This window comes from Gopherus flavomarginatus, chromosome 6 (assembly GCF_025201925.1).
Source record: "Gopherus flavomarginatus isolate rGopFla2 chromosome 6, rGopFla2.mat.asm, whole genome shotgun sequence".
Lineage (NCBI taxonomy): Eukaryota > Metazoa > Chordata > Testudines > Testudinidae > Gopherus > Gopherus flavomarginatus.
In genome coordinates this window covers 120872987-120900533 of record NC_066622.1, presented here as the reverse complement: position 1 = coordinate 120900533, position 27547 = coordinate 120872987, and the positions used below count along the sequence as shown (strand labels likewise).

The 27547-nt window shown below is 43.2% G+C and overlaps 1 protein-coding gene across 1 annotated transcript; it reads left to right on the top strand.

The window, feature by feature from the left end:
* LOC127053743 (deleted in malignant brain tumors 1 protein-like) lies at positions 1 to 27547 on the top strand (the record flags this gene model as incomplete). The annotated part of the gene is made up of 22 exons (XM_050958974.1): positions 1 to 61; positions 273 to 584; positions 752 to 784; positions 1222 to 1266; positions 3313 to 3342; positions 3565 to 3876; positions 4042 to 4074; positions 10636 to 10680; positions 12634 to 12663; positions 12886 to 13197; positions 13364 to 13393; positions 13841 to 13885; positions 15999 to 16028; positions 16251 to 16562; positions 17178 to 17222; positions 17893 to 17937; positions 19142 to 19292; positions 19637 to 19848; positions 21230 to 21402; positions 22171 to 22571; positions 25145 to 25416; positions 26089 to 27547. Coding segments are annotated over 22 exons (3111 nt in total), but the record flags the coding sequence as incomplete, so codon positions are not given.

Sequence of the window (27547 nt, the reverse complement as noted above, 5' to 3'; positions counted from 1 at the left end):
TTGTTCCTTTGTCTCATTGCAGCAAGCACTGTTTTTCCTCCAGTGGGAACCACACCAAGTGGTAAGCGCTGTCTCGCCATTGATTTACTAAGATTTATTATTTTATTGTGGCACTCAACATCACACTGATCCAGATGTGTGACCTGATCTGGACATGTAATCCACAAAAGTGGTGCTATATGTGGGTCAGATTGACCCCAGTTGTCACAATGTTACCAAGAGGGAAAGAACTAACTAATGTGCTGATAATAATTTCCTTGAATCTATTTTAGGGTTGGCATTGAGACTGGTCAATTCATTTAGCAGATGTGAAGGTCGTGTTGAAGTCTATTACGCAGGATCCTGGGGGACAGTGTGTGATGATTCTTGGGATCTCAATGACGCAAATGTTGTGTGCCGGCAGCTTGGATGTGGATATGGTGTTGCAGCAAAGACCAATTCCTATTATGGTCAAGGCTCAGGAAAAATTGTTCTGGATGACGTGAATTGCAGAGGCTGGGAATACAGTCTATGGGACTGTCCTCATTCAGGATGGCTCTCTCATAACTGTGGTCATTCTGAAGATGCTGGTGTCATCTGTTCAGGTAAATACCAAAAGTTTACAGGTGTCTTGCAGGTAAATGACCATGCTTTCCACGTACATCCAAGCTAATACCAGAGTCTTCTTTTTTTTTTTCATTTTGAATCATTAGAAATTTCAAGCTCCAAGACACTAATAACTGAAATTATAACTTCTCATATTTCACCCTAGCAGCTGCTGGATATAGAACATCTCCAACAACAGGTAACTCATCACTTACATGTTATCCTTACTACATAAAAGGTAATATGCTGAAATGCACATATACAGAATCACCACTGAAATTTATTATAGGCAGAGCTGGTAGTCCCTCTTATTGTTGAGGTTGCTTAATGGTCTCCATGATAAGATCCAAATTTTAGTTGCTTATTACTTTGCCAAACTTCAACCATTAAGGCTCAAATCCATTTGTCCCAGAGATGGGGAAGTTTCAGCTAAAACACTTCAGCTGCTTGAAAAATAAGACTAGGAAGAGCTGTTTTGCACAGGTTAAAAAAAATTCTTCCAGTTGTTTCACTGAAGAGCTCTGGTGGCTCCATGACTTGGTGGGGGGATTTGGAATATAGCGGAAGGGATGTGCCTTTTGTCATTCCTGTGAAAATTCACCATAGGTCTCTTATGCTTCTTTTCTCTTCCTGCAGGAACACCAAGATCTACTCCACCCCGGCCCTGGTACACAACAACTCGTAAGTGCTAGCTCATTCTGCTTTCATTAAAATGTTTCTCTCTGATAGGGTTCTGTGCTAGAAATGTTTTGAAATCTAGCCTATAGTTTTATAGAAAAATTGCCACCTTACCTGAAAGGAGAGGAAGGACAAGTTGAATAGTAATACAAAGGGCAAATTTCAAAGGTGGTACAGGCAATAAATGTTTCTCAGTACATTGTTGAACTGTAGAGGTCCATCACACACCCCTACTCTTGCATTTTATGCCCCCGGAACACCGAGGTGTGGAGAGTAGATACAGTTTTCTTCAATCCATCCAACTCTCTCTTGCCTCTGTTCCATCACTCCTTTCCTAGTAGAGAACAAGATCATCACGTTTAGATTGCCTGCTAGCCTTTCTGCCAAGCATCTAAATAGGTCGTTCCCCAGGAGACAGTCTATGGGACTGTCCCTATTCAGGATGGCTCTCTCATAACTGTGATTGTTCTGGGGATGCTGGTGTCATCTGTTCAGGTAAATACCAAGAGTTTGCAGGTGTCTTGCAAAAAAATTCTTCCAACTGTTTCACTGAAGAGCTGCATTGCCTTGATGATTTGATGTGGGGATTTGCGAAGGCAATGTACATTTTGCCATTCCTGTGAAAATTCGCCACAGGGCTCTAGTTGTGCCTCTCTTATCTTCCTGCAGGAACACCAGGATACATTGCATCGTGGCCCTGGTACACAACAACTCGTAAGTGCTAGCTCATTCTTGCTTCACTAAGATCTTTCTCTCTTATGGGATTCCTTTGGGTCATTGAGATCCCAAGAATCATCACACCCTGTCCCCCAAGAACTACACCTCTAGTTAAGCCTGTTTAGTTGATGATATTAAATAATAAGAAAGCAAAGATTCCTTCCAGCAGATTCTGAGGCACCGCTTTGCATATCTTTAGCTCTGTAATAATGTTTAGTCCAGATCATCACCCAATTTGAATTGGTGTCACTGATGCAAGTCAGTGTATCTACACTGTTTTACACGAGCAGAGGATCTGGCTCTGTGAGGTTCCCTGACCGTTTGGGACTGTGACATTGCACTCTACATGATTTTATGAAAATATTCTAATGAGTGTGAATATAATGTAACTGGAATAAGCATTATACAAAAGGTCTCCTGTAAGGTATCATTACAAAGCTTATAATCCACTGAGTGTAGGTTGCTATTTCTATGAATGTATCATTTTTATATCTGAAAATAGAACTATGAAATACAACTCTGAAGTCCTCTTGTAATTATGCAAATCGTGGGCCATTAATGGTGGTTTAGAATCTTGATGGCTCCCATCAACCAGGACAATGGACAGTAGATGGCTCTGTTTGCTTGCAAGCCTTCCTGTGAGTCAGGAAATGTTTTGAAACTCTGTCCTATGATTTTATAGTAGAATTGCCACATGAACTGAAATGAAAAGGACAGGTTGAATAGTAATATGTAGGGCAAATTTCAAAAGTGATACAGGCCATGAATGTTTCTCCGTACATTTGTTGAACTGTAGAGGTCCATTACACACCCCCTACTTTGGCATATTGTTCCCTCAAAACACTGAGCTGTGGAGAGTAAAGATAGTTTTCTTCAATCCATCCAACTCTCTCTTGCTTCTGTTCCATCACTCCCTCCCTAGAAGAGAACAAGATCTTCACATTTAGATTTCCCTACTTGCCTCTCTGGCCAGAACCTAAGTAGGCCATTCCCCTGGAGATATTAAGGAACGTTTTCTGACGGTTCATATATGGTCCTTCAACTTACTTTGAAAGGAAATCTCTAGCAAGATAAGGAAAGCAAAAGAGAAAACATAGGGGTAATAACTGTGAGCAACATGAACTTAAGAAGAACACATCGTGGGAGAAAAAAGAGAGAGCTTTTTTTAATTTATAGAGTGAATGAAAGAAGGCAGTAGAGATAATATATCTGTACTCCGGTAAGACACATGGTGCACTGTTTTAAAAATATTCTTTAGAAGTATTAGTCTGATTTGACTTGAGCAAGCTCAGGATTTGTGAGTTCTCTAATTGTCTCCTTGTCTTACTGCAGCAAGCACTCCAGTGAGAACCACGCCCAGGGGTAAGTGCTGTCTCGCCTTTGTTTTATTAAAATTTATGTTTGGTACTGTGGGATTCGACATCACACTGATCCAGATGTGTGACCTGATCTGTACATGTAATCCACAAAAGTGGTCCAATGCGGTGCTATATGTGGGTCAGATTGACCCCGGTTGTCACAGAGTTACCGAGAAGGAAAGAATGAACTAATGTGCTGATAATAATGTCCTTGAATCTCTTTTAGGGTTGGCGTTGAGACTGGTCAATTCATTTAGCAGATGTGAAGGTCGTGTTGAAGTCTATTACGCAGGATCCTGGGGGACAGTGTGTGATGATTCTTGGGATCTCAATGACGCAAATGTTGTGTGCCGGCAGCTTGGATGTGGATATGGTGTTGCAGCAAAGACCAATGCCTATTATGGTCAAGGCTCAGGAAAAATTGTTCTGGATGACGTGAATTGCAGAGGATGGGAATACAGTCTGTGGGACTGTCCTCATTCAGGATGGCTCTCTCATAACTGTGGTCATTCTGAAGATGCTGGTGTCATCTGTTCAGGTAAACACCAAAAGTTTGCAGGAGTCTTGCAGGTAAATGACCATGCCTTCCACGTATATCCAAGCTCATACCAGAGTCTTTTTTTTTTTTCATTTTCAATCATTAGCAATTTCAAGCTCCAAGACACTAATAACTGAAATTATAACTTCTCATATTTCACCCTAGCAGCTGCTGGATATAGAACATCTCCAACAACAGGTAACTCATCACTTACATGTTATCCTTACTACATAAAAGGTAATATGCTGAAATGCACATATACAGGATCACCACTGATACTTATTATAGGCAGAGCTGGTAGTCCCTCTTATTGTTGAGGTTGCTTAACGGTCTCCATGATAAGATCCAAATTTTAGTTGCTTATTACTTTGCCAAACTTTAACCATTAAGGCTCAAATCCATTTGTCCCAGAGACTGATGTATTTTGGGAAGTTTCAGATAAAACAGTTCAGCTGCTTGAAAAATAAGACTAGGAAGAGCTGTTTCTTCTTCAAGTGATTGCTCATATCCATTCCAGTTAGGTGTGTGCGCGCTGCGCGTGCACGTTCGTCGGAAAACTTTTACCGTAGCAACTCTAGTGGGCCGGCAGGTCGCCCCCTAGAGTGGCGCCGCCATGGTGCTCAATATATATCCCTGCCGGTCCACCCGCTACTCAGTTCCTTCTTACCGCCGTGTCGGTCGTTGGAACTGTGGAGCGCGGCATAGCTGTCCTCCACGTCCCTAGCTCTCCTTTGTTCACTGTTCTCATAGTTGTAGATGTAAATGGTAGTTAGTTATTGTTAATCGTAGTATAGTTGTATATACTTATTAGCGGGTTTGGGCTGTAGCCCTTCCCTGCGCCCGGCACCGGGCCCATGCTAGATTTGCCGGGGTTCAAACAATGCTCGGCCTGTAAAAAGCCGATGCCGACCAGTGATCCCCAGGACACCTGTCTGAAGTGCCTGGGGGAATCGCACATTTCAGACAAGTGCCGCATCTGTAAGGCTTTTAAGCCTTGGACAAAAAGGGAGAGGGACCAGAGGTTAAGGCCTCTCCTAATGGAAGCAGCACTTAACCCTGTGGCCTTGACGCGGAGTGCCGGCTCCGCGCCGGCACCGGACCGCGCCGGCACCGGAAAGACACCCCAGCACCGACCTTCCCCGGCACCGGGACCCGACGCAAGACCCTCGAAGTCTGCGACTCTATTCTCACAGGCTCGAGCGGAGCGCCCGGCACCTACCTCTGCCGCGGCACCACCAGCAGGGATTCTCACAGGCTCGAGCGGAGCGCCCGGCACCTACCTCTGCCGCGGCACCACCAGCAGGGATTCCGTCGACTCCGGGCCCCGGAGGTCCGTCGAGTCCAGTCCCTCCTAGCTCCCCTATAAGATCTAGGGTTGAGCTGTTGGTCCCTTCGACGCTAGAGACATTCACTTGGGCGCGGGATCTAATTGCTCTCACGGAGCCTACCCAGCCTCAAACCCCGGTACCCTCAGTGCGGGTCATATCTAGAGGCAAGCCTGCGACAATGCGAGCGCCGTCTCCGGACTCGCCCAGCTGGCACCAATCCCCTTCGAGGTCCCGGCACCATGGACGTTCTCGCTCCAGGCGCCGCTCGCAGTCCCGGCACTGCTCCCCTCGGCGGTACCAGTCGCACTCGCGGAGCCAGTCATCTTCCAGACAGTTTTGCTGCTCCCGGCACCAGTCTGGATCGAGTCGCCGCTACCGGCACTGAGACTCCAGGAGCCGTTCCCATCGGTGCTCAGCACCCCTGTTGACCTCCCGGCACCGTGCTGATGGCAGGTCCCGGTCCCGATCCCGGCACCGGTACGATTCCCGGTACCGGTCCCCGGCACTGAGAAAATGGTTGACGTCGAGACCGAGGGAGCCCTACCAGCCACGTTCGGCCCCACCATGGCCGTCCTGGCAGCCGTCTGTCTCATCGCAGACAGACAGCATGTGCGCCCTAGACAACAGACCAGCGGCCCTCTTCCATGACCCTCCTCTGCAGGATCAGGGACTGCAGCAGTGGGGTTTCTGGGTGCCCTGGGCCTACCATCAAGCCCAGGGCCCTCAGCACATTCCACCTCAACATGTGGCATCTGAGCGCAGAGCTCCGGAGGCCTAGTTGTCTCTCCCTCCCCCCTGTCCGGCGGTGGAAGACCGATCCAACCAGCAGGACCCTGAGCTCCCTCTAGAATCAGAGGCGCTGGTACAGATGGAGCCCCCCGTGCATCCGCTCCTATCGGGGGTCTCCTCGTCGTCCTCCCCCGATGAGGCAGTGGCGGGAACATCATCCTCCAGTCCTCCCCCTCTCGACCTCAGGGCGCACCAGGACCTCCTCAGGCATGTAGCGCAAAACTTGAACTTGCAGGCTGAGGAGGTTTCGGAAATCGAAGATCCTGTGGTGAGCATTCTCTCGGCGGATGCTCCCACCAGAGTCGCCCTTCCCTTTATCAGGACTATTCAAGCCAATGCTAATACCATCTGGCAATAACTGGCCTCCATCCCTCCTGATGCACACGGGGTGGAGCGCAAGTATATGGCACCCTCCAAAGGATATGAGTACCTGCATGTCCACCCAACCCCGTGCTCCCTCGTCGTGCAGTCTGTGAACTAGAGGGAGCGCCACGGGCAGCAGGCCCCAGCACCGAAGTCCAAGGAGGCGAGGCGCATGGACTTGCTAGACCGGAAGGTCTACTCAGCGGGCACCCTCCAACTCAAGGTCTCTAACCAACAGACCCTCCTTAGCCGCTATGCCTATAACTCCTGGGTGGCAGCGGATAAGTTCAAGGAGTTGTTGCCTCAGGATGCGCGTCAAGAATTCACGGCAATTCTTGATGAAGGCAAGAAGGTCGCAAGAATTCATTGCAGGCATCCTTGGACGCGGCAGATTCGGCCGCCAGAACTCTGGCTTCAGGGGTTACAATGCGCCGCATCTCCTGGCTACAGGTTTCTGGCCTTCCTCCGGAGCTCCAACACACCATCCAGGACCTCCCGTTTGAAGGTCAGGGCCTCTTTTCAGAGAAGACGGACCCCAGGCTGAAAAGCCTGAAAGACAATAGGGTCATCATGCGCTTTCTAGGGATGCACACACCTGGGATGCAGCGCAGACCCTTCCGGCCGCAACAGCAACAGCAGCGCCGGCCGTATCCCCAGTACCGCCAGCGGCAGGACTTTAGTAGACGCCGAAGCAGGAATGGCCGGCGCAGACAATCGGGCAACCAAGGGGAGCAGAATCAGGGCTCCTCTAAAGCCCCACCTGGCCCAAAACCTTCATTTTGAAGGTGCGCCTGAGGACGCTGTACCAGTTTCCCCCATGGATCCGTCCCCCCCTCTGTTTTCCAACCGCCTTTCGTTCTTCCTCCCGGCATGGACCCAAATAACTTCCGACCGTTGGATCTTACGCACTGTGCAAACGGGATACCGTCTGCAATTTATTTCACACTCTCCCTCCCGCCCCCCCCCCGTCCCTCTTCAGGGACTCTTCTCACGAGCAATTCCTCCTTCAGGAGGTGCGGACGCTCCTCCACAAAGGAGCTATAGAGGCGGTTCCGGAGAACGAGAAGGGCAAGGGGTTTTATTCCCGCTACTTTCTGATCCCCAAGGCCAAGGGAGGCCTCAGACCTATCCTCGACCTGCGGGAACTCAAGAAACATATGGTGAAGTTGAAATTCTGCATGGTATCCCTGGGGACCCTTATCCCATCTCTGGATCCTGGAGACTGATACGTCGCCCTCGACATGCAGGACGCTTATTTTCATATAGCCATTTTTCCCCAACACAGATGCTTCCCTCGGTTCGTGGTCGACCGCCACCATTATCAATTTGCGGTCCTCCCGTTTCGCCTCTCCACGGCCCCGAGGGTATTCACGAAATGCATGGCGGTCGTCGTCGCATACCTTCGGCGCAGTCGCATACACGTATTCCCGTACCTCGACGACTGGCTGATTCGAGGCACGTCAGAGTCGCAGGTCCTCAACCACGTCCGCAAGATCAGCAGACTCTTTGGAGCTTTGGGCCTCATTATCAACGTGGACAAGTCCACTCTGCTCCCCACGCAGAGGATAGAGTTCATCGGGGCCATTCTGGACTCCACCTTGGCCAGGGCTGTTCTGCCGCTGCCAGGTTTCAGTCGCTGTCGGCCATCATTCGGCACCTACAGACGGCCCCCTTGACCTCTATAAGGACGTGCCTAACTCTCTTAGGCCACATGGTGGCCTGCACCTTTGTTACGGGTTATGTGCGGCTTCGCATGAGGCCTCTCCAGTCTTGGCTTATCACACAATACCGTCTGGCCAGGCATCGGCTGGACGCGGTTATCACCATCCCCCAGGAGGTATTGGATTCCCTCCGGTGGTGGCTAGACCAGTCCGTAGTGTGTGCGGGGCTCCCGTTTCATCCACCCCTACCCTCGGTATCCCTAACAACGGATGCCTCAGACCTGGGCTGGGGGGCCCACCTCGGAACCCTGAGGACGCAGGGCCAGTGATCCCCTCAGGAAGTGGCCCTCTACATCAACATACGGGAGTTGAGAGCGGTCGGTCTTGCTTGCCAAGCATTCTCCCATCTGCTTCAAGGTCGCTGTGTATTGGTATTCACCGACAACACGACGACCATGTACTATATCAACAAGCAGGGCGGCACGAGATCCTCTCCCCTATGTCAGGAGGCGATGCGGCTCTGGGACTTTTGTATAGCCCACTCCATTCACCTCATGGCTTCCTTTCTCCCCGGAGTACGGAACACACTGGCAGACTGTCTGAGCAGATCCTTCCTTTCGCACGAATGGTCCTTTCGCCGGGACGTCGCCCTCTCACTCTTCCAGAGGTGGGGTTGTCCCCAGCTGGACTTCTTCGCGTCCAGAGGGAACAGGAAATGCCAGATGTTCTGCTCTTTTCAAGGGCGGGAACCAGGGTCGGTAGCGGATGCCTTCCTTATCCCGTGGACGACGCACCTGCTCTATGCGTTCCCTCCGTTCCCGCTGGTCCACAAGGTCCTTCTGAGGGTGCGCAGGGACAGGGCCCGCCTGATTATGATAGCTCCAGCATGGCCCAGGCAGCATTGGTATCCGATGTTGCTGGACCTGTCTCTGGCTGACCCAGTCCCCCTGCCCCTTTACCTGGACCTGATCACCCAGGACCACGGCATGCTCCGTCACCTGGACCTCCAGTCTCTACACTTCATGGCCTGGCTCCTGAGTGGCTGACCAGGTCGGAACTACAGTGCTCTACCCCTGTATGTCAGGTACTACTGGGAAGCAGGAAACCTTCCTCTAGAGCGACATACTCGGCCAAGTGGAAGCGTTTCTCCTGTTGGTGCACGGAGAGGGGTTCCCTCCCTATGGAGGTTTCTATCGCCAGTATTCTCGATTACATCTGGTCCCTCAAGCAGCAGGGCCTGGCGATATCGTCCCTTCGAGTTCACCTCGCGGCTATCTCCACTTTTCATCCGGGAGGAGATGGCCGTTCGGTTTTCTCTCACCCTACGGTGACTAGATTCCTGAAAGGTCTAGAATGCCTCTACCCCCAGGTTCGACCCCCTGCCCCTTCCTGTGATCTTAACCTGGTTCTGACTTGGCTCATGGGCCCTCCATTTGAGCCGTTAGCAACTTGCTCCCTGCTCTATGTCTCCTGGAAGACTGCTTTCCTGGTGGCCATCACCTCAGCCAGACGGGTGTCAGAACTCGGGACCCTCACGGTAGATCCCCCGTATACGGTCTTCCATAAAGACAAGGTGCAGCTGAGGCCGCTCCCTGCCTTTCTCCCCAAGGTGGTCTCAGCCTTTCATGTCAACCAGGAGATATTTCTCCCCGTCTTTTTCCCAAAGCCCCATTCATCCCGCAGGGAGCAACAACTCCACTCGCTTGATGTCCGTCGCGCACTAGCGTTCTATGTGGAGAGGACCAAACCGTTCCGCAAATCCCCCCAGCTCTTCGTAGCAGTAGCGGACCGAATCAAAGGGCTTCCCATTTCCTCACAGAGGATATCCTCATGGATAACGTCCTGTATCGGGACCTGTTATGACTTGGCTCACACCCCTACGGGCCATGTGACTGCGCACTCCACCAGGGCACAAGAATCATCGATGGCTTTCCTCGCCCGTGTGCCCATCCAGGAGATCTGTAGAGCGGCGACCTGGTCCTCCGTCCACACCTTCGCTTCCAATTACGCCCTGGTCCAACAGTCCAGAGATGACGCGGCCTTCGGCTCTGCAGGGCTTCATGCCGCGGCTTCTCACTCCGACCCCACCGCCTAGGTAAGGCTTGGGATTCACCAAACTGGAATGGATGTGAGCAATCACTCGAAGAAGAAAAGACGGTTACTCACCTTTGTAACTGTTGTTCTTCGAGATGTGTTGCTCATATCCATTCCACACCTGCCCTCCTTCCCCACTGTCGGAGTACCGGCAAGAAAGAACTGAGGAGCGGGTGGGCCGGCAGGGGCATATATTGAACGCCATGGTGGCGCCACTCTAGGGGTCGACCTGCCGGCCCACTGGAGTTGCTAGGGTAAAAGTTTTCTGACGAACGTGCACGCGCGGTGCGCACACACCTAACTGGAATGGATATGAGCGACACATCTCGAAGAACAACAGTAACAAAGGTGAGTCACGGTCTTTTTGCACAGATTAAAAAAAATTCTTCCAGTTGTTTCACTGAGAGCTCTGGTGGCTCCATGACTTGGTGGGGGGATTTGTAATTTAGCAGAAGGGATGTGCATTTTGTCATTCCTGTGAAAATTCACCATAGGTCTCTTATGCTTCTTTTCTCTTCCTGCAGGAACACCAGGATCTACTCCACCCCAGCCCTGGTACACAACAACTCGTAAGTGCTAGTTCATTCTGCTTTCATTAAAGGAAGGACAAGTTGAATAGTAATACAAAGGGCAAATTTCAAAGGTGGTATAGGCAATAAATGTTTCTCAGTACATTGTTTAACTGTAGAGGTTCATCACACCCCTATTCTTGCATTTTATGCCCCCGGAACACTGAGGCGTGGATAGTAAATACAGTTTTCTTCAATCCATCCAACTCTCTCTTGCCTCTGTTCCATCACTCCTTCCCTAGCAGAGAACAAGATTGTCACGTTTAGATTGCCTGCTAGCCTTTCTGCCAAGCATCTAAATAGGTGGTTCTCCAGGAGACAGTCTATGGGACTGTCCTCATTCAGGATAGCTCTCTCATAACTGTGATTGTTCTGGGGATGCTGGTGTCATCTGTTTAGGTAAATACCAAGAGTTTGCAGGTGTCTTGCAAAAAAATTCTTCCAGCTGTTTCACTGAAGAGCTTCATTGCCTTGATGATTTGATGTGGGGATTTGCGAAGGCAATGTGCATTTTGCCATTCCTGTGAAAATTCGCCACAGGGCTCTAGTTGTGCCTCTCTTATCTTCCTGCAGGAACACCAGGATACACTGCATCGTGGCCCTGGTACACAACAACTCATAAGTGCTAGCTCATTCTGGCTTCACTAAGATCTTTCTCTCTTATGGGATTCCTTTGGGTCATTGAGATCCCAAGAATCATCACACGCTGTCCCCCAAGAACTACACCTCTAGATAAGCCTGTTTAGTTGATGATATTAAATAATAAGAAAGCAAAGATTCCTTCCAGCGGATTCTGAGGCACCACTTTGCATATCTTTAGCTCTGTAATAATGTTTAGTCCAGATCATCACCCAATTTGAATTGGTGTCACTGATGCAAGTCAGTGTATCTACACTGTTTTACACGAGCAGAGGATCTGGCTCTGCGAGGTTCCCTGACCGTTTGGGACTGTGATATTGCACTCGACATGATTTTATGAAAATATTCTAATGAGTGTGAATATAATGTAACTGGAATAAGCTTTATACAAAAGGTCTCCTGTAAGGTATCATTACAAAGCTTATAAGCCACTGAGTGTAGGTTGCTATTTCTATGAATGTATCATTTTTATATCTGAAAATAGAACTATGAAATATAACTCTGAAGTCCTCTTGTAATTATGCAAATCGTGGGCCATTAATGGTGGTTTAGAATCTTGATGGCTCCCATCAACCAGGACAATGGACAGTAGATGGCTCTGTTCGCTTGCAAGCCTTCCTGTGATTCAGGAAATGTTTTGAAACTCTGTCCTATGATTTTATAGTAGAATTGCCACATGAACTGAAATGAAAAGGACAGGTTGAATAGTAATATGTAGGGCAAATTTCAAAAGTGATACAGGCAATGAATGTTTCTCCGTACATTTGTTGAACTGTAGAGGTCCATTACACACCCCCTACTTTGGCATATTGTTCCCTCAAAACACTGAGCTGTGGAGAGTAAAGATAGTTTTCTTCAATCCATCCAACTCTCTCTTGCTTCTGTTCCATCACTCCCTCCCTAGAAGAGAACAAGATCTTCACATTTAGATTTCCCTACTTGCCTCTCTGGCCAGAACCTAAGTAGGCCATTCCCCTGGAGATATTAAGGAACGTTTTCTGACGGTTCATATATGGTCCTTCAACTTACTTTGAAAGGAAATCTCTAGCATGATAAGGAAAGCAAAAGAGAAAACATAGGAGTAATAACCGTGAGCAACATGAACTTAAGAAGAACACATCGTGGGAGAAAAAAGAGAGAGCTTTTTTTAATTTATAGAGTGAATGAAAGAAGGCAGTAGAGATAATATATCTGTACTCCGGTAAGACACATGGTGCACTGTTTTAAAAATATTCTTTAGAAGTATTAGTCTGATTTGACTTGAGCAAGCTCAGGATTTGTGAGTTCTCTAATTGTCTCCTTGTCTTACTGCAGCAAGCACTCCAGTGAGAACCACGCCCAGGGGTAAGTGCTGTCTCGCCTTTGTTTTATTAAAATTTATGTTTGGTACTGTGGGATTCGACATCACACTGATCCAGATGTGTGACCTGATCTGTACATGTAATCCACAAAAGTGGTCCAATGCGGTGCTATATGTGGGTCAGATTGACCCCGGTTGTCACAGAGTTACCGAGAAGGAAAGAATGAACTAATGTGCTGATAATAATGTCCTTGAATCTCTTTTAGGGTTGGCGTTGAGACTGGTCAATTCATTTAGCAGATGTGAAGGTCGTGTTGAAGTCTATTACGCAGGATCCTGGGGGACAGTGTGTGATGATTCTTGGGATCTCAATGACGCAAATGTTGTGTGCCGGCAGCTTGGATGTGGATATGGTGTTGCAGCAAAGACCAATGCCTATTATGGTCAAGGCTCAGGACAAATTGTTCTGGATGACGTGAATTGCAGAGGATGGGAATACAGTCTATGGGACTGTCTTCATTCAGGATGGCTCTCTCATAACTGTGGTCATTCTGAAGATGCTGGTGTCATCTGTTCAGGTAAACACCAAAAGTTTGCAGGTGTCTTGCAGGTAAATGACCATGCTTTCCACGTACATCCAAGCTAATACCAGAGTCTTTTTTTTTTCATTTTGAATCATTAGCGATTTCAAGCTCCAAGACACTAATAACTGAAATTATAACTTCTCATATTTCACCCTAGCAGCTGCTGGATATAGAACATCTCCAACAACAGGTAACTCATCACTTACATGTTATCCTTACTACAAAAAATGTAATATGCTGAAATGCACATATACAGGATCATCACTGAAATTTATTATAGGCAGAGCTGGTAGTCCCTCTTATTGTTGAGGTTGCTTAACGGTCTCAATGATAAGATCCAAATTTTAGTTGCTTATTACTTTGCCAAACTTCAACCATTAAGGCTCAAATCCATTTGTCCCAGAGACTGATGTATTTTGGGAAATTTCAGCTAAAACACTTCAGCTGCTTGAAAAATAAGACTAGGAAGAGCTGTTTTGCACAGGTTGAAAAAAATTCTTCCAGTTGTTTCACTGAAGAGCTCTGGTGGCGCCATGACTTGGTGGGAGGATTTGGAATTTAGCGGAAGGGATGTGCATTTTGTGATTCCTGTGAAAATTCACCATAGGTCTCTTATGCTTCTTTTCTCTCCCTGCAGGAACACCAGGATCTACTCCATCCCGGCCCTGGTACACAACAACTCGTAAGTGCTAGCTCATTCTGCTTTCATTAAAATGTTTCTCTCTGATAGGGTTCTGTGCTAGAAATGTTTTGAAATCTAGCCTATAGTTTTATAGAAGAATTGCTACCTGAACTGAAAGGAGAGGAAGGACAAGTAGAATAGTAATACAAAGGGCAAATTTCAAAGGTAGTACAGGCAATAAATGTTTCTCAGTACGTTGTTGAACTGTAGAGGTCTATCACACACCCCTACTCTTGCATTTTATGCCCCCGGAACACAGAAGTGTGGAGAGTAGATACAGTTTTCTTCAATCCATCCAACTCTCTCTTGCCTCTGTTCCATCACTCCTTCCCTAGTAGAGAAGAAGATCGTCACATTTAGATTGCCTGCTAGCCTTTCTGCCAAGCATCTAGATAGGTCATTCCCCAAGAGACAGTCTATGGGACTGTGTCCTCATTCAGGATGGCTCTCTCATAACTGTGGTTGTTCTGGGGATGCTGGTGTCATCTGTTCAGGTAAATACCAAGAGTTTGCAGGTGTCTTGCAAAAAAATTCTTCCAACTGTTTCACTGAACAGCTTCATTGCCTTGATGATCTGATGTGGGGATTTGCAAAGGCAATGTGCATTTTGCCACCATTTCTGTGAAAATTCACCATAGGGGTCTAGTTGTGCTTGTCTTTTCTTCCTGCAGGAACACCGGGATACGCTCCATCATGGCCCTGGTACACAACCGCTGGTGAGTGCTAACTCATTCTGGCTTCCCTAAGATGTTTCTCTTTTCTGGGATTCTGTGCTAGAAATGGTTTAGTTTATGGTTTCATAGTGAAGCTGCCCCATGATCTGAAATCAGAGCAAGGATAAATTGAAAAGCAATTCAAAGGCCCAAATTTCAAACCTGATTCAGGCAATAAAGGTTTCTCGGTATTGTTGTTGAATTGCTCTCTGGTGTTCTGCCATCCTCCAATATGCTGTCACAATCCTGTGCTCACCCTGTGGTTCTGGGGAAGAGAGGAGAACTGTGTATATCTGCCCTCAGTCTCAGTTCGCAGCTGTTGGCATGTGGTGGGATTACGTTGCTAAATTACAGGAATGCAGAGTGGGGAATAGAAACCAGATATTTTGAGTCCCGGTGCCCATGGCATTTCTCTTAGATCATGCTTCCTTCATTTTTGCTGTCTTTACAGTATTTACTCTTCTCTCAACAGACTATGGCTGGAAAACAAGAATTTTGGTTTGGAAAATAATTCTGAGGCTTTAACATTTATTTTCGTTCTGCATCAGAACAGAAATGAAACCCTGTTTTTTTTGTATTAAAAAAAAGAACACAAGATATATTTGTAGGTCCCTCATCAAGATAACGACCTTTCTAGCTGTTCTTCTTTTTGTATGTGTTCATCAGAGACAAAATTGAGGAGGAATGTATAACCCTTATGTCACTTCAAGCGCTGCATTAAGTAAAAATTGTTACATTCCAAAGTTGACTGTAGATGCTATTTTCATTCAGGCTGTAATTTTTGTCCCCAGTGTACCAGGTGCTTCTTGAAAATGTGCCTTCCAACATTAATTAATAACACAACATAACATTATCAGAGAGAAAAAAGAAAAAGAATTATTAATTAATTAATAACATAACATCGGAGAGAAGAAAAAAGAAAAATCTTTATTCCCTAAACATTTTCTTTGGCCCATATTTTCTGTCTTCAGCTATATGCATTTAGTGCCTAATCATGAGAGGTTCTGAGTATTAAATGAGACTACTAGCATCTCTGGCCAGAACCTAAGTAGGCCATTCCCCTGGAGACATTAAGGAACTTTTTCTGACGGTTAATATATGGTCCTTCAGCTTACTTTGAAAGGAAATATCTAGCATGATAAGGAAAGCAAAAGAGAAAACGTAGGGGTAATAACCGTGAGCAACATGGTCTTAAGAAGAACACATCGTGGGAGAAAAAAGAGATTGCTTTTTTTAATTAATAGAATGAATGAAAGAAGGCAGTAGAGATAATATATCTGTACTCCAGTAAGACACATGGTGCACTGTTTTAAAAATATTCTTTAGAAGTATTAGTCTGATTTGACTTGAGCAGACTCAGGATTTGTGGGTTCTCTAATTGTCTCCTTGTCTTACTGCAGCAAGCACTCCAGTGAGAACCACGCCCAGGGGTAAGTGCTGTCTCGCCTTTGTTTTATTAAAATTTATGTTTTGTACTGTGGGATTCGACATCACACTGATCCAGATGTGTGACCTGATCTGTACATGTAATCCACAAAAGTGGTCCAATGCGGTGCTATATGTGGGTCAGATTGACCCCGGTTGTCACAGTGTTACCAAGAAGGAAAGAATTAACTAATGTGCTGATAATAATGTCCTTGAATCTATTTTAGGGCTGGCATTGAGACTGGTCAATTCATTTAGCAGATGTGAAGGTCGTGTTGAAGTCTATTACGCAGGATCCTGGGGGACAGTGTGTGATGATTCTTGGGATCTCAATGACGCAAATGTTGTGTGCCGGCAGCTTGGATGTGGATATGGTGTTGCAGCAAAGACCAATGCCTATTATGGTCAAGGCTCAGGACAAATTGTTCTGGATGACGTGAATTGCAGAGGATGGGAATACAGTCTATGGGACTGTCCTCATTCAGGATGGCTCTCTCATAACTGTGGTCATTCTGAAGATGCTGGTGTCATCTGTTCAGGTAAACACCAAAAGTTTGCAGGTGTCTTGCAGGTAAATGACCATGCTTTCCACGTACATCCAAGCTAATACCAGAGTCTTTTTTTTTTCATTTTGAATCATTAGCGATTTCAAGCTCCAAGACACTAATAACTGAAATTATAACTTCTCATATTTCACCCTAGCAGCTGCTAAGTCATCACTTACGTGTCATCCATATTACATAAAATGTAATATGCTGAAATGCACGTATACAGGATCACCACTGAAATTTATTATAGGCAGAGCTGGTAGTCCCACTTATTGTTGAGGTTGCTTAACAGTCTCCATGATAAGATCCACATTTTTGTTGCTTATTACTTTGCCAAACTTCAACCATTAAGGCTCAATCCATTTGTCCCAGAGACTGATATATTTTGGGAAGTTTCAGCTAAAACACTTCAGCTGCTTGAAAAATAAGACTAGGAAGAGCTGTTTTGCACAGGTTAAAAAAAATTCTTCCAGTTGTTTCACTGAAGAGCTCTGGTGGCGCCATGACTTGGTGGGGGGATTTGGAATTTAGCGGAAGGGATGTGCATTTTGTGATTCCTGTGAAAATTCACCATAGGTCTCTTATGCTTCTTTTCTCTCCCTGCAGGAACACCAGGATCTACTCCATCCCGGCCCTGGTACACAACAACTCGTAAGTGCTAGCTCATTCTGCTTTCGTTAAAATGTTTCTCTTTGATAGGGTTCTGTGCTAGAAATGTTTTGAAATCTAGCCTATAGTTTTATAGAAGAATTGCCACCTGAACTGAAAGGAGAGGCAGGACAAGTTGAATAGTAATACAAAGGGCAAATTTCAAAGGTGGTACTGGCAATAAATGTTTCTCAGTACATTTGTTGAACTGTTCAGGTCCATCACACACCCCTACTCTTGCATATTATACCCCTGGAACACTGAGGTGTGGATAGTAAATACAGTTTTCTTCAATCCATCCAACTCTCTCTTGCCTCTGTTCCATCACTCCTTCCCTAGTAGAGAACGAGATCGTCACGTTTAGATTGCCTGCTAGCCTTTCTTCCAAGCATCTAAATAGGTCATTCCCCAGGAGACGGTCTATGGGACTGTCCTCATTCAGGATGGCTTTCTCATAACTGTGGTTGTTTTGGGGATGCTGGTGTCATCTGTTCAGGTAAATACCAAGAGTTTGCAGGTGTCTTGCAAAAAAATTCTTCCAACTGTTTCACTGAAGAGCTTCATTGCCTTGATGATTTGATGTGGGGATTTGCAAAGGCAATTTGCATTTTGCCACCATTCCTGTGAAAATTCACCATAGAGCTCTAGTTGTGCTTGTCTTGTCTTCCTGCAGGAACACCGGGATACACTCCATCATGGCCCTGGTACACAACCGCTGGTGAGTGCCAACTCATTCTGACTTCCCTAAGATGTTTTTCTTTTATGGGATTCTGTGCTAGGAATGGTTTAGCTTATGGTTTCATAGTGAAGCTGCCCCATGATCTGAAATCAGAGCAAGGATAAATTGAAAAGCAATTCAAAGGCCCAAATTTCAAACCTGATTCAGGCATTGAAGGTTTCTCAGTATTGTTGTTGAATTGCTCTCTGGTGTTCTGCCATCCTCCAATATGCTGTCACAATCCTGTGCTCACCCTGTGGTTCTGGGGAAGAGAGGAGAACTGTGTATATCTGCCCTCAGTCTCAGTTCGCAGCTGTTGGCATGTGGTGGGATTACGTTGCTAAATTACATGAATGCAGAGTGGGGAATAGAAACCAGATATTTTGAGTCCCGGTGCCCATAGCTTTTCTCTTAGATCATGCTTCCTTCATTTTTGCTGTCTTTACAGTATTTACTCTTCTCTCAACAGACTATGGCTGGAAAACAAGAATTTTGGTTTGGAAAATAATTCTGAGGCTTTAACATTTGTTTTCATTTTGCATCAGGACAGAAATGAAACCCTGTTTTTTTTGTATTAAAAAAAAGAACACAAGATATATTTGTAGGTCCCTCATCAAGATAACGACCTTTCTAGCTCTTCTTCTTTTTGTATGTGTTCATCAGAGACAAAATTGAGGAGGAATGTATAACCCTTATGTCACTTCAAGCGCTGCATTAAGTAAAAATTGTTACATTCCAAAGTTGACTGTAGATGCTATTTTCATTCAGGCTGTAATTTTTGTCCCCAGTGTACCAGGTGCTTCTTGAAAATTTGACTTCCAACATTAATTAATAACATAACATAACATTATCAGAGAGAAAAAAGAAAAAGAACTATTAATTAATTAATAACATAACATTGGAGAGAAGAAAAAAGAAAAATCTTTCTTCCCTAAACATTTTCTTTGGCCCATATTTTCTGTCTTCAGCTATATACATTTAGTGCCTAATCATGAGAGGTCCTGAGTATTAAATGAGACTGTGGGTAGGATCAACAACTCTTGGGATCAGATGCTGATCATAGAGCACCTTTTTTAAAGACCATGATGGGAGGCTTTCCTTTAACTTCAGCAGCTTTTGGCTCTGACTGATAAATCATATACAAATATTTACAAAAGTATATATAAATGACTCATGTACTTTTTTTTTACATTTTTTTCTGCAGAAAAATATATTTGTGGTGGTGTCCTTCAGTATTCATCTGGGACATTTCAAAGTCCGTTCTATCCTGGGAATTATCCAAACAATGCAGATTGTGTGTGGGAAATAGAAGCAGTGAGCAATTACCGTATAACACTTTTATTTAGAGATATCTCGTAAGTAAAGCACTAATTTTCTGGGCAATTCATGGGTTCAAAGTCATGGACTTTTCAAACTAGTACCCTCTCCATTTGAAAGACATTTCTCAACAGGGTCTAACAATTCTAAGTGACAGGTAAACCTAAAATGAAAAGTGGCATGAATGGAATAGTATTTGTTGTTACTTGTTGAGTCCTAACAAAGTGGTTGGTACCATACAAGATACAAAATGAAGACAATCTCTGCCATGAACACCTTGCAGTCTGAAGGGCTTAATCTGAGATTCATCTGTTGCTTTGTGATGAATACTTAAATAGAAGTTTACAAAATAGTTTACAAAATGTTCATGTTTATTCTCCAGGACAGAAGGTGGTAGATGCCAGCATGATTATATTGAGATATATGATGGGCCACTGTATACCTCTCCTTTACTGGGGAAAATTTGTTATGGTTCCTATCTCTCATATACATCATCCTCAAACTTGATGACAGTTCGATTTCACAGTGACTCAAGTATAACAAACAGAGGGTTTCGTGCTGACTATTATATCATTCCAGCAGATCAGAATACTGGTAAGTTCATGTTTAATACAGAACTTTGCTTTTCAGCAGATAAGCCTATTTATTGATTTTATTGATAAATAACTGTTGATTAATGTTCAACCACCTCAGTGTAGTACCACTCACTGTCATCTTTCACCCTGTGTGATTACTGACCTATTACTTTCAGACAATAGTTTGATTTTGTTTAAATATAAAACTGTTTGCTATTATCAAATTATTTTTGGACATTTTCTCTTATATTCAGCCTAAATTTACTTTTTCACCATCTCATCTCATTACTCTTACTTATGGCCCCTTATACTACCTAACTGCTCATTCTCTTTGGGTCTGATCCTAGTCCTGATGCAGGCAAAACTCTCATCGCAATCATCCCAATTCATACAACATGAGTCAATCTCATGTCCTCCGCCCAATTCATTAGTTATTTATCTGAGCTCAATGCCTGTTTAGCACTTTACTGATGCATGTTTAGTATTAGAATTATTTATATTAGGAATCATTCCCTGCACTTTCTTTCCCAGTTTTTGATGCTCTTACATGAGTCCCCTGCAATTTGTCCACATCTTCAGCTACAGAGGTGCCCACAAGTGAACTTGAACAACTTCCACAAACATTCAAAGCCTGATCCCAGTCCTCATTCAGGGAAAATTCCTATTCTTTTGAGTGTGCATTTTGCCCAAGAAAAGACTATACAGGATTCAGTCCCCAGTTAAGGACTACCACTTTGGTGCTCTTTGATGTGAATCAGCCTCTGAACACGTATTCCCAAACTCCATAAGGCTTATGTAAGGTCATACATGCAAGCCCCTGATTCCGCAGCCCTTACTAATATTGAATAGCACATAACTGGTTAGTTCCATTGGCTGATCAGGATAATTCATGATTGCAAAATTGCTGTTGATCAACACGCTAATTTCACTTTACTGTTTGTCTTCACCTCCCCTTGTGTTTAGATCATTCTGTCTCAGAAATACTGAAAGTCTTTAGTTCCTTTCCTTAATAAAGGCTCTGGTAGTATTGTCCTTAATTTTACTCAAGGAAAATTCCAAGCAACTTCAAGTGGATTTTCTCTTTACGCCAGAATTTGTTCTACTATGGTAACCGTGTTTCATATGATCCTTAACGCTAATGGGAGACTCTCTCTGATCACAAGGAGAGAATAATTTGCAGATTTTTGTAGTGATAGTTATCCACAGCCTAAACCACAGCTCCCTGGTGCATAATTTGATAGTTAAGACATAAGAGAAGTGAAATCATGTGATTTGTCTTATGAACACCCTCCTCTCTCCCAATATACACGCAGAGTAGATAGCAGCATGTGTGTTGGTTGAATATTTAATTATTGCTGTATGCCTGAACACACTAATAATATGTTTTATCCCCCTATCAGTTCTTCTGTGCTTGCCTGAATATATGCATGCAGTTGTTAAGAGAGCCTATCTCCTCTCACAAGGCTACACTGCAGAGAATGTCAGCTTGAATGACCCTTATTGTAAACCAAAGATTACAACAAATGATATTATATTCAACATCCCATACAATGGCTGTGGCACAAGACGAGAGGTACGAAGTTGAATATTTAGCACCTGTGTAAATAGGTCTGTGCAAACTGCAGAATTTATTTTGAAAAGGGTCATGAACAGAAACCTGCTGTGATTAACAGGAGTTACAAGTGAACCAACGACTGCAAGTTCAGATTCAGATTCACTGAACACTACCATCTATTCTTCCTTTGCCTGAAGAAACTCCTCACTTATTCTCCATAAGTTCAAGCTACAATATTATGAGAGAGGGAGGGTATGTGAACAACCTCAACCCATGTTCACATACCCTCCCTCTCCCATAATATTGTAACTTGACCTTAGGGGAGTGGGAGGGTAATGTTAGTGAATAATCAAAATACTTGGTACTTACATAAGCCCCTGTTCAGCAAGATACTTACACATATCTAATTTAAAGCATTCACTTCAATAGGACTGCTCATGTGCTTTAAGTTAAACACGTTTAAGTATAGTACTGAATCAGGACCTTTGTGCATTTCATGTTCTACCTTTGTATTAATGTTAACTAACTTGGCTGTATCTGGGTTCACTGAAAATATTTTTTCACATCTCAATGTAATCACTGTACCATGCAGCCAACAATTTTGTTTAAAATGTGTTGTGAATAGAAATGACCCAAGTCACATTTCTTTTCAAAATACTTCCAATGGAAGCAATGCTTTTAAAATGTGTGTTGTTCTATGGGTTCATCAAAAGTTTAGTGACATAATGGTAATTGTGGCAAAAATATGACTACATTAGATAATTCTGTACTTCCTGTGTCAAACAGGGAAACAGCAATACTATCATGTATTCCAACTTGATCAAAGCAACCTCTTCTGGTTACATAATCAAAAGGGAAAAAGATCTTCATTTGCATGTCAACTGCAAAATGCTCCAAAACACATGGAAAGAAATCATGTATGTTGCTCAGGATGTGGCTGAGGATGTTACTGAGGTCAATGAAACTCAGTACAGCAGATATGACGTGAACGTTTCATTTTATGAATCACCATCCTTCTCACGGCCAGTGTATGACTCTCCATACTACGTTAGATTGAACCAGAATTTATTCCTTCAAGCTTCAATTCACAGCTCTGACCCAAATCTGGTGTTGTTTTTGGACACATGTGTTGCATCACCTGATCCCCGTAGTGTTACATCCACAACCTATGACATTATCAGGAATGGGTAAGGACTTTATGAGCAATGATTAACAATGGATCTGTACATGCTCTTCTGTATCTGTATTGTTTATGGAATAATTTGAATAGGGACAATGTGAATTGATTTCAGTTCCCTATGCCACTAAACTATTTAAAAATCTTTTTTGGCCAGTCCTGGTATGAAATGAGAAATAACAATAGAAATGAAGTTTAGACCATGCAGTCATGCAAGATTCCACTCAAGCATGTTACATAGTTACTGCTTGTGATGTAAGCAGATTTTATCTCAAACTCCACTGAGGTCAATGAATTTTCACCTGCCTACATCAAGATCGAATTCAGCCGCAAATAGTTTGTCTATAGAATTCAACTGTTTAAAAAGAATCAGAATATTTTGAAAATAATTATTCATTCTTGTTTTGTTCTTGTATTTTGTACTATACTGGAAATGTTATTTCAAATGACTAATTCAATGCTTGATTCCAATGACAGAAGTTTAATGTTTGCTGTAATTCCTGCTTTCCTATATGTCACTCAAATGGCCTAGAATTGTTCATGTGACTTGGCTTAAGCCATTTTTTGTGGCAAAGTTAGATAAATGAATTATACTAAACAAATTAGATTCTTAGATCTGGCAAGAAAAAAGGCACTGGTCTCATCCATTATGGCATTTCCTTTGCTTTACCTGCCAGCATTTCAGTAGATTTCTCCATTATCACTAGATTCTACATCTTTCTGGGTATGAAAGGGCAAATTTTTTTGGAGCAGGTCCCATTGTCAATAAATGTCTGACTCATTCACTTACTGATGAAATTCTAATTGTATATAAATAATGGGGAATAAATAATGAAACTTCAAAATAATTCAGCCAGGTAGTAAGAGGAGCAGGATATACAGAAGTTAAGTTTTAAGGAAGCCACCTACATGATAGTTTAAAAATTCCTATCTATTGCATAAGATAAAAATTAAATATTCAGACCTGTCCTTTTAAGAAACGATATAATAAAATCTTTCAGTGCAGAGAAAGTCAAATACTCTAAACCTAATAATATTTATTTAAATTAAAACCCAATAGGAAATAAATTTACCATATCTAAATCCAACCACCTCTTAACTTTCTATAGGTGACACAAATATTGGCATGAATATAACAGAAACACATATTGTACAGTATAAACTGAGATTATTATAAAAATAGTTTAATACCTTGAGATCTTTATTATGAGAGTGAGATCATTAATATTTGTATGCAATGCGTTGACCATATGACAACTCTGCACCTTATTTTGAGATAATATCAGCGTGTTAACAGATAAATTGAGTTCCTTTTCATGGTGGTTAAATTGAATCAGAATGCACTGGCATGGAACTTTGGCATGAGTCAATGCTGACAGGAAAGTGAAGCTTACTAGAATTTTGTTCTGTGAAGCACTTGCGCAGCTGACTTGCTAGAGATTGGGTTCATTGGAAACGTTGACTTTCTTGCTTCTTGCATCCAAAGCAGAAATCAGAGGAGTGGGAGTGAGTTGGATAAGATGGAACAGAATGGAAGAAGGAATTTATCATCATTATTGTTCATATCTAGTAGCACCTAGAACCCAATCAGACATCAGGGCCCCATTGTGTAAGGAGCTGTATAACCATTTAGTAAAGAGACAGATCCTGCCCTTCAGAGTAGAGCTGGTAAAAAAAAATTGTGATTAAATCTTTTCCTGTTTAAAATTAAAAAAATCAAAAAAACCCCAGCTCTTCATCAAAGCTGAAAAGTTTCTTGGAGATGTATCAGTTCTAACAGAACTGTCATTGGGAAGGGCTTTTCAGGTGAGACAAAGAGAGAGACCTATGCCAACTGGTTAGGGTGCTTGCCTGGGCTGTAGGAGACTGAGGGTCAAGTCCCTGCTCTGCTGGGGGGACTCTGCAGAGCAGGGACTTGATCCTGGGTCTCCCCTCTCCTGTGTAACAGCCTTGGCTATTCTGGGTTGACTCTCTCTTACATTTGGTTTCTCATTTTTCTTCTGCATTGGAACAAAAACAAATTTCAAAATTGTCTGTGAAATGGAATTGTTGTTTTCTGGCCCCCTCCTTAAGAGCTTAAATCGTGGTTACATTTTCCCCTGAACAGTAACAAATAACACCCTTTGCATCAGCTGCTCCATAGGGATCATACGCATGACAACCTGGAGATATAAATAAGCAGCTCTGGGCCCTTTCCATAGATTAGGACACCTCTAGGTGACTCCTTTGCAACTTGCCTTTCCTAGGCCCTGATCCTATAAAGATTTATGCACAAGCTTAACTTTAAGCATGCAAGTTCAGTAAAACTACTCACACTCTTAGGCATGTACATAAATACCTTGCTGAATTAGGGAAAATGATATTGTATGTTTTGCTTTCAGACAAGTCACTGCCACTATTTTACCCTCTTTCATTTTCTTGCATCTGACAGTCTTCCATACTCTTTCATTTTCTTCTTCCCTTTGTGTTGTTAATGCAGTGTTAATTTTTTTTTAAATCTTTGCACATATGAAATGCTTGAGGTCAGTGATTTATTTTTGTGTGTACACATGAAGATTAATTGTATTTATTTGTTTGTTTTAGATGTGCTAGAGATCCTACCTACGGTACATACTATTCACCCTACAGCTCCACCGTACGCTTCAAATTTAATGCCTTCAAGTTTGTTAACCAATATTCATCAGTTTACCTGCAGTTTAAAATGGTGGTGTGCAGGGTATATGATTATTCTTCCCGATGCTACCAGGGCTGCATACCTAGGTCCAAAAGAGATACAAGCTCTTACCAAGAAAAAGTGGATGTTGTTGTTGGGCCAATTGAGCTTTGGAAAGAAGGCATTGAGAACAGGAATGCTGGTAAATGCAAATAACCTTCTCTTGTATTTAGTATAAAGGTTCTGTAAATCATTTTTCATTTCATTGCACAAAATCTTTGCATGTCAATTTACTTCTGATTTCTAGCACTGCTGCATACTTTTACCAGGTTATCATCAGCTCCATTAAAAACACCAGGGACTTGTTTATTGACTAATAGCATCTACGTTAGTTCCTTATTTAACACATTTCAAATCCATCATTTTAATCTGCACATCCCCAAAATGCTAAATGAATCAATTATTCAGGAAGAAAGATGAGATGCAGTCCATCTTCTTCTTATAGCTTCATTGATTTAATTATCCACAAACTATTGAAGAACTGTGGTTGTCATGTCTCACCTTGAGTATCTCCAGTAAAGAGAAACCTCAACCTTCCTTGAAAAATGATTCCATTCCTTAGCTCTTGTGCTAGTTATGATGTTTTCTTAATATTGAACCTAAAACATCCCTGCTGGGGGTTCAGTTCATGAAATAGTCTTTACTAATATAAAGATGGATTGATGTATCTAGAATGTCTTGTATAAAATAGAGTGAAATTGATTTATTTCTTGACCTGATCGAGAATGTAAATTTTTAAATTCAAGTCCTGGTATTTTTGGCAATAACTAGAACAGAGAACAAAATGTAACAAACTCTGTTTCTCAACTCACAGAGCTGGACTATTCTGAACATCAGGAAGACGTGGATTCCCGTGGTTCACTTACCACCACTGCCGGTCATTCCCATGTTCCATTTATTGTTACGGCTGTGGTGCTTGCAGCTGTTGTTTTCACTCTTCTTGGGTTTCTTTTGAAAAGTAAACTGAAGAGACCGATTCCATATGAGATAATGTGAGACGCTAAAGACACCAGCATCTGGCAGACAATGATATCTCAGGGCTTTTAAGTAATTATTCCGTTTCTAGCCTTTGCACTTAATAATTTTTATGTGATAATTTGCGCTTCAAAGAGAAAAAATGACAAACTTACTGTAATGAGGCTACACTTTGAGTTCTGGTAAATTCAGGCTAGATATGGGCCTGAGGTTAAAACCCCACATCCAAATAACATGGAAAGCTAGGAAGAGTTTGAATCCAGATCCCAATTCTGTAACCAGCTGCCATTTCCAGTAATGGACTGAACCCAAGCCCAGTATTTGACCTACCAGCTCCCTCTTCTCAATCTAGAACCAGACTTTGCACCTCAGGATCTCTAATTAGGTCTCTAATCTAGATAGACCAAAAATACTGTCTAGTTTTCATGGTATTCTGCAGTGAGATTCAACAGAGCAACTCTTGTAATATAATGAATGTGTATGCAGGAAGAATGGTCCAGAGGTTAGAGCACTAACCTGGGTTGTGAGTTACTGTTTCACCATAAACAACTTGTGTGACCCTGGGTCAATCACTTAATCTCTCTGGGCCTGAGTTCCCCACCTGTAAAATGAGGATAACAGCATTTCCCTATCACACAGGAGTGTTGTAAGGATAGATACAATTAAGATCATCAGATATTACTATGAAGGGAGATATAGAAGTACCTAAGATCGATAGTACTTTGATATGACAGCTTTATACATAAAAATCTGTTATTGGTTTTTATGTTTTATGCATACCTAGCATATCTTTTTATGCATACCTGGCACATTTCAGTCATTGCTGGTCATCAAGATATTTGGATGTGAGTGCAGTTTTTCTCCTTCATAATCCTCCTTTCACTTTCTTTCAAAACCAGCGTATCTAACACCTCAAATATTCTGATATGGAAATTGTGGTGAAGAGATGAGGGTAAAATCTACATGTGACAACACCAAATGATCCAAGGTGGTTATATAGAAGAAAGTATTTTTATTTAGTACTCAGCCATGCCTGGAAAAGAAATGCAGAAAATATACATCCAATTACATATGGAATTGCTAAAACACCCTATTTCAGATTATCTTGAACGTTGCTCTTTAAGGTTTAATTTCTCTTTGAGACAAATGTAATAGATTGTGCTAATTTGTAAAATGGGATGATTTCCAGTCTAAATGAATTTCATATGTAAACATAGCAATTTACAATCAGAAGTGGAAGTGTTTACAAAGCAATGTTTCTACTGGTGTACTTGCAAATAAAATGTCTATGCATCTGA